This window comes from Brassica napus, chromosome A4 (assembly GCF_020379485.1).
Source record: "Brassica napus cultivar Da-Ae chromosome A4, Da-Ae, whole genome shotgun sequence".
Classification (NCBI taxonomy): Eukaryota; Viridiplantae; Streptophyta; class Magnoliopsida; order Brassicales; family Brassicaceae; genus Brassica; species Brassica napus.
Genome location: NC_063437.1, coordinates 5,294,298 through 5,311,439, shown reverse-complemented (window position 1 = coordinate 5,311,439; position 17,142 = coordinate 5,294,298). Strand labels below are relative to the sequence as shown.

At 37.6% G+C, this 17,142-nt stretch overlaps 2 protein-coding genes across 3 annotated transcripts; one reads left to right on the top strand and one right to left on the bottom strand.

Annotated features, from left to right (window-relative positions):
* The first annotated feature begins 1,697 nt into the window (after positions 1-1,697).
* On the top strand, positions 1,698-7,645 carry LOC106448148 (histidine kinase CKI1-like). Its single transcript, XM_048778061.1, has 7 exons — positions 1,698-3,156; positions 3,238-3,477; positions 3,583-4,221; positions 4,307-4,679; positions 5,289-6,844; positions 6,938-7,153; positions 7,254-7,645. Exons 1-7 carry the CDS (start codon positions 3,100-3,102, stop codon positions 7,266-7,268), a joined length of 3,096 nt encoding a protein of 1,031 aa, XP_048634018.1. The 5' UTR covers positions 1,698-3,099; the 3' UTR covers positions 7,269-7,645.
* Positions 7,646-7,845: 200 nt separating this feature from the next.
* LOC106445792 (ribonucleases P/MRP protein subunit POP1-like) lies at positions 7,846-11,573 on the bottom strand. 2 transcript variants are annotated; one of them, XM_013887426.3, is made up of 10 exons: positions 10,833-11,573; positions 10,649-10,745; positions 10,459-10,566; positions 10,143-10,376; positions 9,944-10,062; positions 9,396-9,845; positions 9,190-9,298; positions 8,593-9,080; positions 8,332-8,502; positions 7,846-8,233 (listed from the first exon to the last, which is right to left on the bottom strand). In XM_013887426.3, the coding sequence occupies exons 1-10, from the start codon at positions 11,282-11,284 to the stop codon at positions 8,026-8,028; spliced, it is 2,436 nt and encodes an 811-aa protein (XP_013742880.2). In that variant the 5' UTR covers positions 11,285-11,573; the 3' UTR covers positions 7,846-8,025. The 2 variants fall into 2 exon arrangements, with proteins under 2 accessions (XP_013742880.2, XP_013742879.2); XM_013887425.3 differs by having other exon boundaries at positions 9,396-9,848; positions 10,833-11,568.
* Between the last annotated feature and the right edge of the window lie 5,569 nt (positions 11,574-17,142).

Genomic DNA, 17,142 nt, shown 5'->3' with positions numbered 1-17,142 from the left:
TTCTGGTGGAGCTCGAACCCTCCTAAGAGAGGAATACACTGGGTTAAGTGGGAGAAACTCTGTAAATCAAGGGAAGAAGGAGGAGTAGGTTTCAGGATGATCCATGAATTTAATCTCGCATTACTTGGGAAGCAGTTATGGCGATTAGTGCAATTTCCGGACTCTTTACTGGCAAGAGTCTTGAGATGACGATATTTTCGATATAGCTCGCCGCTGCGACTAATCGATGTTAACAATTCCTCGTATGGGTGGAGGAGTATAATGGCTACAAAGCCATTAATAACACTCGGGATTAGACAAAATGGACACTCTGAGAATGAAATTAAGATGTGGAAAGATCTTTGGATCCCAAAGATACCGGCGAGACCAGCTAGGCCAATTGCACCAGTACTTCACCCAATGATGCCAGTAAGTAGTCTGATGATTGGAAACCCGAAGAGATGGAATACTGAAATGCTAGAGAATTATGTCCATCAGGAGGACATCACATTGATCCAGTCGCTGGCCATAAGCCAAGACTACCGTCGAGATGGATACTGCTGAAGCTATACGAAGAATGGTATGTACACTATCAAATCAGGTTATTGGATGGCAACAAATTTGCTTAAGGAAAAGTCATTGGAGGCACATGAACCTAGTATCACAATGCTCCAGACCTTTGCTTGGAAAATAAAATCTCCTTCAAAAATGAGACATCTCATTTGGCAGATGATATCGGGCCAACTACCAGTAACAAGTAATCTGACTCATCGCCATATGCGATGCGACAACTATTGTCCTCGTTGTGGTGCAGATGATGAAACTGTAAATCATGCCATCTTTGACTGTCCTCTTGTCGTTCAGACATGGGCACATGCGTCAACCCCAACACCACCAACACTATTCCCAAGTGGAAGTCACTTCACAAATATAGATTACCTCTTCTGGCGGAAGAATGATATTATAGAACCAGAATTGGACAAGGACCCTTATCCTTGGATCATATGGTATATTTGGAAGGCAAGGAACGACAAACTCTTTAAAGGAATTGACAGGGACCCTTTGAAAATTGTCAGACACGCTGAATCTGTATGCCAAGCTTGGTTTGACGCAAACCAAAGACCGGACGAAATGGTGGAAGAACAAAATACAGTAGGGATTTCAATCTCCGAGCGATGTATGATAGATGGGTCATGGACACATGATGCACTCTTTAGTGGTTATGGATAGATATGGGTAAATTCAAGTGGAGTGATGCAACTATTGGGAGCAAGAAATCAACGACGACGAATTTCACCATTGCACTCTGAACTAGAAGCTTTATCTTGCGACATGTCAATCTTTTGGGACTGACTGCAAGGACTTAATCTTGATGACCAAAGACCCTGGAGCATGGCCGAGGTTTTCTATTGAGCAGGAGGAGTTTATGAAGTTGAAAGCAAGGTTCACGGAGTTCTCGATTGTTTTTGTACCTCATCAGTTAAATGTATCGTTTGATTCATTAACTAAGATAGCGAGATCTTTCCATAGGGAATTGTATTACATTGGTTGTTCTGTTCCGGTCTGGTTCCCCAGACCACTTCAAACTTGAGTAATAGAATAACCGTTTGAGGAAGAAAAAAATAATAAACCTCAAAAGTGTAGGTTAATAAAACAAGTAATTTGTTTTGTTGTTTTAGAATTAGATAATTTTTAGACCGAAATGGTGATATACTAGACAAACATTTGTATTTCGAGTCTACACTTATATTTTATAACAGTTTGATATATTAGATTTGAGCATTAATCTGTGAATAGGGTTTGCCGATGAATTTCAAAATTTTGATTCTTAGATATGTATATCGAGTGGAACTAATTTTTACAGATGTTCATTTTTTTTTAAATTGACATTTATGTAATTCATCGAATTCACAAAAGAAGTTAAAAAGGAGCAAAACTCATATCAGTGAAACAAAAACGAAAACGAAAGCACGATTTTATAGATTTAGAAAATGAAATCACTTATGAAGAATAGTAAACAAATCTAGACTAGAAAACCTAATTCTCTTTCGCCATTTTACAATCGAAGTTGGCTTTATAGATTTTGGTGTTTCGTGTCATCCACAAAACTTAATTTCTTTCTGTGCATATAAACTCTCAGAAGGATTATCATCTAGTGGACATTAAGAAATGATATTATGTATTAATAGTATAGATGTAGCATTTAATTATTATCCAAAATATATTATTTAACATGTTGATTTTTATGTCCCCACATATTAATCCCATTTAATACTAGGCCTTAAATATATTTGATTTTATTCGTGATATGCGATTAATTTTTAGATTCCTTAATTGTACAATGCAAATCACATTTAGATGCATATGACAAAACAAGTCAATTTGTGCTGAACTAAACACTGCGGGAGCTTTCTTTGGTCTAATCTAAAAGCAGGTCTTATGTTTTGAGATATATTGCGAGAGTGTGGTTTGGTCCAAGTTACCCATATTTTCATTACTCACAGCTATCTCTGTCTCTTCCTATTGCTTTCAGTTTAGCAGATTCAGCTCCAGAAACACAACAAAGAACCCTAGTTGTCACATTATCATATCAAAAGGAAAACTATTATTACGTCTCAGACTTGTACTCCTCTTTCACATTCTTGAGTTTTTTTTTTTTGGTGTACGAAATGGAAGAGATGAAAGAAGTTAGATAGGATTCAAATACTCTCATCTAGATGTTTTTAGCTTTGCTCTTCTGTTTTAGTGACGAGAATTGTAAATTGAAACCTAGAGATTTAGGACTATAATTCTCGACTTGTACATAACCCGTTTTAAAATTTGCGTTTTAGTGTGTTGTGCTGATTGTTTGTCTAAACTCTGGAACGAAATTTTTCAGTGAAGGAGAACAATCATATATAAGTTGTTGCAGCTTGGAGGATATAGTCAGAAGTTGTCGTGCATGTGTGTTCGAGTTTGTGATTTAGAGTCAAGAAGCTAAAGATATATAAACGGTTGTTGCATTCTCAGGTAAACAAACTATGTATCAAAGGATTTTCTGCATCTAGAATGAAAAGTTTCTAGAACTAACTTGCCCATAGCTTATATAACTTTATGAAATGTTAATTTACAGAAGAAGTGATGGTGAACGTTAGAAAGTTTGTGACTTCTCGTCCAATATTTGTCTTCTTCCTCTTGGTAATATTTTCTTACTTGTTAATTCTTTTTATAATCGTTGGAATATATTACTTAATAAGGTTTTGTGTCGAATACGTTTAGGCATTTCTGGTGATTGTTTTCGGGTGCATACCGGTCACGATTTGGTTCAGAACAACTAAGAACGTAACAGACGGCATTGTTTTTTGCACTGAAGGCCTCCGGTCAAGTCTAGTTTCTGATATTGAAAACATCGGAAAATTTACCTACCAGAAGACCAGTTCATCTACCACCGGTTTAGCCAACATTATAGATTCTTATCTCACAAACAATGATACTCATTTCAAAAAGATTCAAACACAGGTTTGTTTAAATTAATTTACGTCAATTCATGATTCTAGTGATTATACTAAGAGATATTAACATAACGACAATGATATTTTTGTCTTTGTTGTTGTTATGTTTCAGGTCGCACCGGTGTTGTTTAAAGCTTATTTAACGATCCCTCAAGTCTCACAAGTTTCGTACATTAGCACGGACGGTCTCTTGTTTTCTTACAAAACAGAACTGAACGCAAGTGTCGCTGTCTTTGCCAACTCTTCAAGCGGTAAAGGAGACCACACTTGGTACACTCAAACCGTCGATCAGATAACCGGTCGTCTTACCGGGAATGCAAAGAAATCTAAGCCTGTGGATGTAACCCATAAAGACTGGTTCCAAGCAGCGCAGAGAAACCACACTACCGCCTTTGTGGGACCTGGTTTGGGAGGAGAAGTTAATGAGGCTACGTTTCAGAGCGTCGTTAGCTTGTACAGCAAGAAAGGAGCTGTTTCATTAGGGTTTCCGGTTAAAACGTTAATCGATTCTTTGAACCGTTTGGATCTAAAGGGTGGAGAGCTTTACTTGTGGACCAAGGAAGGGACCTTGATTGTTCCTGGAAGATCACTAAATGCTACTTTCTTCATCTCCAATGGCTCCATTTGCTTCGGTAGAGAATCGTCTCATTGCATCCCCGGAAACTGTAGTTCTCGTGGTTACCAAGTGGAGATCGGAAGATTGAAATTCCAAGCTTTTTGCTCTGTTCTTGAAGTTTCCGGCGTACCTCTGGTAAATGTTAAATCATCTTCTGATACTCTTTATAGATTCATAACTTTGTTTCTCAGGCTCCCATTTCTTTTTCTCTTCTTACCAGAGATACACACTCATGTTTCCCAACAAAGAAAGGGGACCAAGCATCGGGAGCGCATCGCTATATCTTCTTGTTGCAACAACGTTGTTGGGCTTGTGCTGGCCTCTAGGTTTTGTGGCGTGTATGGTGAACGCAGCAGGAAGAGAGATGCATATGCGTGCAACATTGATAAAACAAATGGAAGCAACACAACAGGCCGAGAGGAAAAGCATGAACAAGAGTCAAGCCTTTGCAAGAGCTAGCCACGATATAAGAGGTTCCCTTGCCGGGATTACTGGTCTGATTGATCTATGTCATGAATCTGAAGAAGTTAGACGTGGGTCTAACTTAGAGTCTCGTCTTAAGCTAGTGAATGGCTGCACCAAGGATCTGCTTGGTAAGTTTATTCTTTTTTTGATTAACCTCGGGTATGCATGACCAATAGAGACTCTGATTCTTGACCCTTTTATTTTATGTGTTTTGTAATGTTTTGAAAACCGGACCGGACATTAACTTGACATTGAGCTAGGTCAATGATCGGATTGGTCCAACCGGGTTTTAAATTTTAAATTAGTTTTAGATTAACTAACTATATATATATATAACTATAAAATTATGTTTTATAAATTTTTATATCATTGTTAGAATTTAAAAGTGATATGAAAATAAAATGAAACTTTTTAAAATAATATAAAATATAATGAAAAATCATTTATTTAGATAGATATTTAAAAATATATTTTTTTAAAAATAAATATATATATTTAAAAAAAAAAATTGCGGTTTTTAAATATTTTTTATTTGAATTTGAGAAAACCGAAACACCGGGTTTAGTGAGTTTCACCAGTTTTTGACCGGATTTCCCGGTTCAATTCAAATCCGTTTTTTAGTACAACTGGGAACCAGTTAGAAGGACGAGTCACGGGCCACGGTCCGGTTTTCAAAACACCAGAGTTTTGTCACTTTGAACCCTAACAGTAAGTCTTGTAATGTTGTTTTAAAACAGATTTGCTTAACTCTGTTTTGGACACGAGCAAAATCGAAAGCGGTAACATGCAGTTAAAGGAAGAAGAGTTCAACCTAGCGAAACTTGTGGAAGACGTCATTGATTTTTTTCATCCCGTGGCGATGAAGAAAGGGGTTGATGTGGTTTTGGATATGCACGATGGCTCGGTTTTCAAATGCTCTAACGTGCGAGGAGATGGTGGAAAACTGAAGCAAATCCTCAACAATCTTGTCAGCAATGCGGTCAAGTTCACGGTCGAGGGACACATTTCGATCCGAGCTTGGGCTCAGAGGACCAGTTCCAATGTGATCCTTGCACCGGACAATGAAGGAGGTTTATCAAAGTTTTCAAAGAAGAGTAAAGATCAGGCCGGGTCAATGTCAAATTCAATAAGAAACAATGGGAACATGATGGAGTTTGTGTTTGAAGTGGATGACACAGGAAAAGGGATACCAATGGAGATGCGTAAGTCGGTGTTTGAGAACTATGTTCAGGTAAGAGAAACAGACCAAGGACAACAAGGAACTGGATTAGGACTTGGGATTGTGCAGTCTCTGGTAAGGTTAATGGGAGGGGAGATAAGAATCATTGACAAGGCCATGGGAGAGAAGGGAACATGTTTTCAGTTCAACGTTTTATTGTCGGCAGCATCAGAGTCTCAGGTGAGTAGACAGGACACGGAAGAAGGAGAACACATGCCTTGGGCTATTAAAACTTCATCGGGAGGTAGCATGAGCATACGGAACATGAGCCCTAGGTTACACAACTGGCTCAGCTCAAGTCCAAAGCAAGAAAGGTCTCGAGTGGTTCTTCTGATGAAAGATGGAGAACGTAGAAGGGTTACAGAGAAACACATAAAGAGTCTTGGGATAAAAGTCACAGTGGTCAAAAGATGGGAACATTTGATTCATGTCCTAGAGAGGGTTTCTGGGTTTTCACGTCAGGGTTCCATGGGAAGAAACGAATCATTAAGCTCAAGCTCAAGGGAGTTGCCTTTGATTGGCATGGATGGGATTGATTCAAGAAGCCAGACTCCTAAAAGAACAAGGCATGGTTTCTCTCCAGCTCTCCTTGTGGTGATTGATGCGGAAACAGGACATTTTCCTGAGCTGTACGACATTGTTGAACAGTTTCGCAGAGGCTTGCACCATGGTCTTTCCTGTAAAGTTGTTTGGCTTAATGATAGGGGACAAGGAAGTGAGAGAGGGGACATTAGCTGTTCTAAACCCTTGCATGGATCATGTCTCAACCGAGTGCTGAAGATGTTGCCTGAATTTGGAGGAACCGAGCCAAAAGAAGACAAACAAGGAGCTTTCAAGCCTAGTGAAGATGAGTTGTTGAGTGGAAAGAGGGTTCTGTTGGTGGATGATGATCGTATAACATCTTCAATTGCAACAATAAAGCTGAAAAAGATGGGAGCCTCTGAGGTCAAACAATGCTACAATGGGAAAGAAGCTGTGAGATTAGTGAGTGAATGGCTTACACAAAGAGAGCATGGAGAAGGAGGTTCATCAGAAGTGCTTCTTCCTTTGGACTACATATTCATGGACTGCCAGGTACATTTTATTTGATAAATCCTTCTTCCATAAATTAAGGAAAACGCTACATGGTTCAAAACTCCTACTGCATCATCATCTTTGTGGATACAGATGCCAGAAATGAATGGATATGAAGCAACTAGAGAGATAAGAAAAATGGAGGAAAAATATGGAGGTGGTTTGCATATACCAATTATAGCTGTATCTGGACATGATCATGGTTCAACGGAAGCAAGAGAAACCATACAAGCTGGGATGGACGCCTTCTTGGAGAAAAACCTGAATCATGACCAACTTGCAAAGGTCATCAGAGAAATCACAAGCAAGGTATGGGCTCTCTAAACAAGTATTTTAAGTTGCTTATATCATTAGGCTTTTCTATTCTCGTTTCCATAGCATACAAATATATTACATTTATCTGTCACAGGTTCAGAATCCATAAACCGGATTTTGATGGAAGAGGGGAGCTATGGATGCAAAACCATCTCCAGACTCCATCATCTGAAATTATGATTGGTTTCCAACTTTTTCAAAGTGGGGGGAGTACGCTTCTATCAGATTCACTATTAGCTGGATGAATCATTTATCAGCATTCTCATCTTTCACAAACTTTAGAAAGCAAGCATCAAGCATTTCAGGCCGCTTCTCTTTTTTGATGCCTTGACATCAGATTAGTTTATATTTTTGAGGCCTTCTCGCCAACTCTTCGGTTCTTGGTTCTCTCTTATTTCTAAACTCCGAGCTATCATTCATTTTTATCCGAAAACCTCTTATCAGCCTGAGAAAAATAAGAGAGTTATAGTCAATAGATTACCAACAAATTAAACCACAAGAACTGAACAAAACTTACGCTAAAGATGCTTTGCGCTTCTTTTCCGATGATGATTAGCCATTTCATTACTCTTTTAATTATCATTTGAAGGGTTGCAGAACATGGGAAGAAACTTCAGCATTGGAATAACCGTCACTTACTCAGAATTTCATGTTCGGTTGAAGAAGAATGAAACAGAAGATACAAGTTAATCTGAAACCAGCCTATTCAATATTAACACCAGTGATATATATCCATATTCCCATTAAACTTGCTTTTGGTACTATAAATAATTAAAATGATATTCTTTTAAAGACAAACAAAATGTGATTGAGACAAACAAAACAACAGTGTTGGGACTGGTGGCGGAATCGAAAAGATTGGCATTTTAAAAGCAGTGGACATCATCACCAGAAGCGTCTTGTTGCTCCAAAACAATAGTAGCAAGTGCCAGTCTATAAGCACAAGATCTTAGGTTTCTAACCAGAACATAAATCTCCTTCTTTCTCCGTTTCACATCTTTCCCTCTCCATTGCTCTTCTCTTAGTCTCCCTAACAACACTGCATCACACAGAGCTGCTGCTGTCGGCTTTTTACTGCACATTATTATAACAAGTTTAAAGAACTCAGAAACCAAATCAGCCTTTGGTGATTATTAAATCAAGATCTTTATGGGTTTAATTTTGTTTTTTACCTCCCACGGACAAATCCTGTCGTCACAAACCCAATTGGCCATCTATGAGATTGCTTTGTGTGACTGTCTTCAGGAACATTAAGTTCCCAGGTTCCAGAAGGTTGTTCTAGAAAGTAAGAGCTTACAGAAGATTGAGGGATTGTAACACCCCCTTCTTCTCCCTCACTGCAGCTGTGAAACATAACGCAATACATCAGAAATCTCATCCCAAAGTGAAAATAGTTTCAACTGACTCACAACATAATTTCTTGGAGATGTTACCCGGATTTTAGTAATGATAAGTCTGCGAGAGATGGTGCACATACAACCGCGCCTTCTTCGAATGAACCTTCCTTGAAAGCATGTAGAAGAACTCTGACAAGGCATAGTTTGTTATCACTCCTCTTATGGATCTGACCTCTAGCTTTCGTTTCATCTTCTTGAATCGTCTCCACACGATTTGTGAAAGTTTGGAGAAAAGTAGGCAGCGAATCTGGTGTTCTTGCCACGATACCATCGAACAGATTACCACCATTACTGAAAATCTCCACTCCACTAGTCCCACCGCTTGTAAGTTTTTGATCTGAACTCTCTTTGACACAATGCGTCACATGGATACTACTCCATGGAGGCGGAATGGGAATTCTGAAAGGTCTCACGGCAAGAGGTCGCCTTTGTGCCTTCTCCTTCAAGTCTGCACCTTCACTCATTGTTAAAGACGAATATGCTTTGCAGTCAGGAAAATCTGATGGGAAAAAGGGCAAACCAGCCTGCCAAAAAAAAAAGAGAGTTGTTCAGACGTTTCTCAAGTCTACGGTTTAAAGAGAATCATATCAGTAATGGATTAAAGTTCCAAAGAGAGAGAGAGAGGAAATATACATCACAAGAAAGCCAGCGTTTCTCCCTCTGACCTATTGCCTGAGCTCCTTTTGAGACAAAGGCATTCCAGAAAACTTTGACCCAACTAAGGGGAAGTATGAGAGACCATCTGAAAAACCATAATAATAATATGATTAATTGTGGATCCTTAAAGACACTGATTCTATATAACAACACAGAAACGATTCAACTAAAGTGCAGATTACCCTGTAGCTGTATCCCCAAGCTTTCTATGTTTAAGAAGCAGTAAAGGACAAGACCTCGAACTCCTTGGCTTGCTAGATATCTTAGGAAACTCATCAGCTGTGTCGTCGATGCAAAAAGACTTCATACGACTCTGATGCTTCTCCCAACACAATATGTTCTCTTCTTCTGGAGGGTACAGTTCACCATTTGCATCCCATAAGCACTTGAAAGTTTCAGCCTCTGTGCTTGTTGTCAACATCTCAAGTGACTCAGTAGGCTCCGTTTTGGTCATTTCAGCTGACATTGTAGTATCATCACAGGGATTATTCGGGATTAACCGCGGATCTATGACAAACCGTGGTAAAATAGCGCAAGATGGTATGCACTCCTCTTTGTAAGGATCAACAACGTTCTTAGCTTCAGCTTTTTCCATCGAGCATTTTATTAAAACAGAGGGAGGATTCTCTGAGCTACTGCAAAAGACAGAGAAAACTGAGATAAGAAAATCTTCCCTTTGTTCATTTGCGTTCTTACAAAACCGTTATATATATTCACTTAAGTGGCTTACCTTGTAACAGGATGTAGGATCTTTTGCAGAAGCTGAGATGCTTTTGTACCAAAAAGCTCAAGTTTTGCAAGCTGTCCCTCGAGTGACAAGCAATCAACTAGGACACCTGTCTCATTCATCTGAATGAAGGGACTTCAAAATATCAATATCTCCACAAAAGTACGTACAGCATGAAAACTACTAGAGTCATCTAAATTACCTGTTTTTGACAAGCTAGTTTAAGAGAAGCATATCCCTCACTGAAGGAAGAAGCATGGATCCACACCCAAAGTTTTCGAGAGTCTGCATGATCCCCATTTGAGACTAGACAACCATCATTTCCTACGCAGTCACCTACTTCCTCCTCATCCCTTCTCTTAGGTAGCTGAGAAGGTCTCCACATATAAATTACAGGTGAAATCACCTGAGAAACTGGTGGTTCGACGTGATAAAGCTGGAGAAAACAGAAACAATTATGATTACATCCTCTGCTGAAGGTGCTGTTTTCTGTTTTACTCAAAAGTGAATCACTATACCATGGAGTTTCCATAACTAAGGCCTGTGAGAATAGAGTCGAAGACTTCCTTGGAACGAGATGAAGGCGAAGGCTCCAGTAGCATGTTTAATATCGACAAGAGTGAGCCCTGAGAAGTTCGAAGCCAGATAACATCAAGATAAAAAAAACTTAATTAGAAGAATCTCTCAAGAATTAGGGTAAATGCTCGCCTCTGGACCCTCCAACTGCACAGCAATGTGATAGCTAGCATCGTGCACAAGAACACCTTGCCTAGACTTGTTCAAGATATCCCTAGATCCCCTTCCTCTAAAACCATGACAGAAAAAAAAAACAGCCTTAAAAAAGGCACAAACTATATTATACTAATGAGAAGCAACACACTGTGAAATTTACCTGCCATGTAAACCAAGAGGAAGGTGAAAGCCCCAAAGCTTAGTCATAGAGAAGCGTTTAGCATGCCAGACATGTGTTCTCAGCCTCTTTGTTCCATCACCAGTGGTAGAAAAACCCGATTCAGGGTTCCCTTTAAGTTCCATTCTCCTCTTGACTCGTCTTGGGATCTTTGTTTCATGAGATGATGATGCTTGACCAATAGATAATGACTCAGATCTTTGCCTCTTAATGTTACGTCTCTTTGAAGGTTGGCTAGTGTAGGCATTGGTCCTTCTCCTCTGGTTCCTCTTTGACCGGAAGTCCTTGTTCAAACGCTCAGACACTATGGAGTGAAGAGACTCGAGCTCTGCTGCCCTAGCCTCCGAGAATTTCTGGACGCTGATTTCTCGAGGGGCAAGCGACGATAGCCCTCCACCTCTTTTCTTATTGTTGTTCCCATTAGCCGAAGCCATTAGAAATCAATATCACAGACTTGTTCGAATGAAGAAACCCTACTGCCCAAAACCCTAAAACCAAACCTTTTTCAGAAAACAAAAGTATCGTTTTTTTCTTCTCTTGGAAAAATTGGTCCAGACAATTTGTCGAACAGATGGCGCGCAGGAACAAGGTACTGCGCCGGCAATTGGACAAGGACAGAGATAAGCGGCTTGACTGAATCAGAAGTGGTTTACTTAAACTGTAGATGGGTTGACCTTAACCGTAATTTATTTTTTCGAACAAAAGAAATAGATCTTGATGGGCCTAGACAGAAGCAAACTAGAGCTCATATGTTTGTCAGTGATATATGAGAAAAAAGAGGTAAGTAATCATATACTCCTGCTATTTTTGAAAAATGTCATTTAACAATTTTTTCTTCTTATACAAAAAATATTATTTTAGAATTTCGATGCAGTTTCAGTTTAGTATTACTTACAAATACAATGATTCTTTAAAATAATTTTACTTCTTTCAAATATTATTGATTTAATATGTATAGTTAATAAAAACTTAAATGCATTTCAATTATTTCTTTAATCTGTGTGTAAATAGTTTTTTTTTTCAAAACTGAGAGAATATGCTTTTCTGACATCTAATTCGTAATATGCATTCAAAGTTGGAATCCCCCTATACATTAAAAGAGAAGTCACTTTAGTGATTTCTGCTGAGGTGACACTCATATAGAACTTCTCAGGAAAAACGTTATAATTCTATTGGCTGTTTTTTTTGCATTTTTCTTTTTCATTTATTTTTTTCACTCCCCTCCGCATTTACTAAAACGCTGTCGTATGTCATGATTTTTTTTGTTTTTTCTTTTTTAATCGCATATCAATGGAAGTTCTATATGGTTTCGATCCAATGAAGACAGTCCGACCAGATGAGTTTGCTTCTCCCTACTCTGCTACTTCAATCATATCCATCGCGAACATCGACGCTTCGTTCTACTTCAATCGAGGTGTAGTTTGTCGATACTCTCAGAATTTACGGTTTTTTTGGTTTCTCTGATTGAATTCGACTTTTAAGCTAATTGGCGAAGATTTTTTTGGTTTCTCTGATTGGATTCGACTTTTAAGCTATGATACAAAGATTGTTTAATTTCTCTGATTGGATTCGACATATGTTAAGCTATAAACTACGGTCTGCTTATTAACATTTAGAATCTTTGTATCTAATTGACTGATTAACCTTCTTGCTTTTGAGGTCCTGATTCTCTTAAACAAGACAATTGCCACGACCAGAGATGTGTTACGCGGACTGTCTACTGATGGAATAAGAAGAGACAACTGACATTTACAAGAAACTTGCATTTGACTTCTGTCTCTGAATCAGGACTGTAAGATTATCTTCTCCTTAATAACTCAACAAGCATTTAGACAGTCCTCTCTTGAGGTTTTCAAGTTTGGTTTTTTGTTTCATTAGCACGATTTAGAGCTTCACATTATTAATTCTGATAGTCTGTTGCATTGCTAATTGCTATTCGATTTAGAGGTTCATATTACTAATTTAGTCAGTCAGGTTCATTCCTTGCGGTTTCCGGTCTGTTGGTTTTCGGATTTTCAAGTTTGCTTTTAGTTTAATTATGGGAAAAAATGTAAATAGCCTATTTACAAAAGGCCTACTATATTGTCGATAGATGTTAAGCCCATATAATTAGAAAACTTGCGCAAGATTGTAAACTAATTTGCATATTAATAACTTTCCTTATTATTCCAATTAATTACTTGCGCAAGTTGTTTTCGTATTTATTACATTACTTGCGCAAGTTAAAATCATATCATATGCAAATCAATTTATGACAATACACAATTAAAATCTTTCTTTAAACGATTTCAATCTTTATTAGGGGTCATTAATATGATAAATAAATCGGCTTAATATATATATGAGAAACCTGAATGGTTAAAATACAAACATTCAGCTCTAACAAGAACAATGGCAATGGTGCGAGCCAAAAAAATATTGTTTTTTATGTGAGAGAATTAAAACCCTGTAAAGATACGTCGCGTATTGAAGTTAGGATTGTTCGCTTGTGGAGAAACTATAACAAAGAATCAGGAAACACCATTGAAATGGTGGTTGTTGATAAAGAAGTAAGTATACATCACACAACATGGATTTATTTGGAAACATCGTTTATATACTTATTATGCGTGACTAAAACTCTTATCATTTTTGTGACCAGGGGACAAGAATTAATGCTTCAGTTGGTGAACAACTCATCAAAAAATTCGATGACAAGCTACGCGAAGGAGATGCGATTGTCCTCCAGTTGTTCAAAGTGTACGATGCAACTGGTGAATACCGTACAACGCCACATCCTACAAAATTGGCTTCTTTCCAACAACTTTTGTTGGAAAAGCTGATGATTTTCCAAGTGCAGTTCCCGAAAAGTATTTCGCGGACTTATCTGATATTCTTGGTGGAAATCTGGATCATAGCTGTTTTGTTGGTGAGTTAGTTTCTTACGCAGTTAAAAAGTCTTTCACTTTGTAGTTACTTGTTTCTGATTTGACACTTATTTTTGTTATGTAGATGTGGTTGGCCAAATAGTTAACTTCGGGTCTCTGAAAAACAAAATAATAAAAGAAAAAGACAACATGAGGCTCTTGGTTGAGTTGTGTGGTCCAAAGTAAGACTTTGTTTTTAATCTTAGTTATACTTTGCTAGCTAAACCTCTATTAACTGTATTTAACTTAAGTTTATATTATACAGTAATATGAAGATGATGTGTACTCTGTGGGGTTGTTATGCTAAACAAGTATACAATTACAGTAGGAGTAACATGTCGACCATGATTATTTGTGTTATCAGATTCTGTTCTGTTAAAGTGTGGAAATGTATATAATATTGTTTCAATTTGTGTAAAATGATTGCGAGCATAACATATTAATAAGATCAATATACTTTGTAGGTGCTTACTCCATATCTAGCGGGTATAATTCAACCCATATTTTGCTCAACCCAACACTTGATTTTATTGAGGAGTTCAAATCAAGGTACGTGTCCTGCGTCTTACGTTCCAGACTTATGGAGGAGTTCAATACATATAGATGTTTATTTTAATTTGTGAACCTCATTTTCACTGACGGGTTTTTAAATTATGTGTGATTATTTGTGATGGCAGTCTCCCTGATGATTCACTTGCTCTTACAAACAACGATAGTAGCCAATGGTCTGTTGGTACTGCTACTTCTATTCGTGCCAGATTTTTTGTTCTTAATGAGAGGCTAACCATCAGAGAGATCATTGACAGTACTCTGGTATATAGACTACACTCTTTGATGGAAATGTTTTTACACATGCGTATACTCCATGTGTTATCAATGCTTTTAACATATTGTTATTGACGAATAGGTTGGGACTTTTGTCACTCTGGGGACTATTGAAACAATTGATACTGAACGTGGCTGGCAATATTTAAGTTGCAAATACCACAACAAAAAAGTGATGCCTACAACAAATGTTGATGCTGATGGCCGGCCCTTGTTCTTCTGCAATACGTGTGACAAAGAACACAGTGATGTCATTTCCAGGTATTGAGCGGGTTAGATATACAAATAGATGAGTTGGGTAAATCGCCATTAAAATAGTCTGTGACGTTTATTAATATTTTTGTACAGGTTCAAATTAATTGCCCATGTCAAGGACGATAACGGTGAGGCTAATTTTCTTTTGTTTGATGCTAATGCTCAACAAATTGTGCGTCATTCTGCTGCTGAACTCTATGACGAGGTACTTTTATGCAATATAATTGTACATCAATTAACAGAATAAATTCGTTTGTTTAACCTATCTCTATGTAATTGTAGAATGAAGATGAAGACTTCTTACCAGAAGCAGTTAGCGATCTCTTTGGTAAGAGAGTCCTTTTTGAGATTTCAGTTGACGCTGATAACATTAAAGGAAAGAGCTCTCAGTATGTTGTTCGATTGGCTACTGATGACCGTGAAATGGTTGAGGAATTTGCTGATTTGCCTCTTAAACCGGTAATTTACTGCTTCTAATTGCGATTAATTTGATTGTTACAGGAGCATAATATTGATTCGATTAAATCTGTTTCCTGCAGGTCCTAATGTTGGAGTCCGCAGATGATATTTCCTCTGGTTCTGGTGGTTTTACAGCAACTCCTTTGTCGAAAAGAAAAAGCGAACAAGATGACGACAGTTGCAATTATACGTACACACAATATCACTAAAATGTGGTGATATTGTGTGTACGTATAATTGCAACTGTCGTCATCTTGGTGGTTTTGGGGGTAAAGTTGTTGTTTTCGGTGGAGATTTCAGACAGATTTTACCGGTTATACCTGGAGGTGGTAGAGTAGAGACTGTTTTGGCAGCTCTGAATTCGTCATATCTTTGGGAGCACTGCAAAGTTCTGAAGCTAACAAAAAACATGAGATTGCTGGCAGATCTTACTGATGATGCAGCAAAAGAGCTTCAATCCTTCTCAAACTGGATTTTGGATATAGGAGATGGAAAAATAAATTTGCCTAACGACGGTCAAGTTGAGATTGACATCCCTTCTGATTTGCTGATACAAAATAGTGGAGAAGACCCTATTGAGACTATAGCAAAAGAGGTTTATGGACAAGCTTTTCAAACTTCAACAGATAAGGATTTGTATAGACACCGAGCCATTCTTACTCCCACAAATGATAAAGTGGATAAAATAAATGATTACATGCTTTCGCAGTTGCCAGGTAACATGTTTTATCATTTATTCTTATGTTCAACTAAGTTTATAAATATCACTAAACAAAAGGATTTACATATGCTTTCAGGAGAAGAGAAGGTTTACCTTAGCTCTGACAGTATTATCCCATCTGATGTTGACATAGAAGAAAATGTCGTATATCCTGCAGAGTTTTTGAACAGTGTTAAAGTGGCTGGACTGCCTAGACATTGCTTGAAGCTCAAGGTTGGTACTCCTATCATGTGTCTTCGTAACATGGATGTTGCAGATGGTTTATGTAATGGTACTAGGCTAATTGTTACTCAGTTACTGCCCCATGTGATAGAAGGTAGAATTATAACCGGAAACAAAATTGCTGGACATCCGGTTTGGATCCCTAGAATGTTTGTCACACCACCTGACACAAAGTTCCTCTTCATAATGCATCGAAGACAATTTCCAGTTACTTTGGCTTTCGCGATAACCATCAACAAAAGTCAAAGTCAAACACTGGAAAGTGTTGGGTTGTTTCTGCCTAGGCCATTATTCTCTCATGGTCAGCTCTACGTTGCACTTTCAAGAGTTAAGTCGAGATCTGGATTAAAAATCCTAATAACTGGTAAAGAAGGGAAAACACAGACAAAACCATTGAATGTTGTCTACAAACAAGTTTTTCAGAATATTCTATAGTCACGGTATGTAATTTTAATCTAATTTCTTTTCAAATACAAAATTTTAAGTATATAGACTGTTACAATTATTTACTTTTTGTATTTTCCAGATGGGCAGTGATGAGTTAGGAGACCGATTGTATTCAGGAGCATCCTGTTTTCTGACTATTTCGATGAAAGTATGTCTACTTTAATATTATTGCATGTTAACTTTTATTTTGAAACTTATAAATCTTTCAAATAATGTTAATCCGACAAATTACTTACAAAATTTATTTAATTTTTTGCAGGTTTCTAAATGATTTTGCATTATTTTTCGACAATTGTACTTCATAATTTATATTGTTTATGGATAATTTTTCGAATTTTTTTTATTATATTTTCTTTTACTATGTCTACACAAATGTTTTTTTTATTATTAATGGAAAAAAAAATATTATTCACCAACATAGATATTTACGACAGATATACAATACATTTCTAATTAA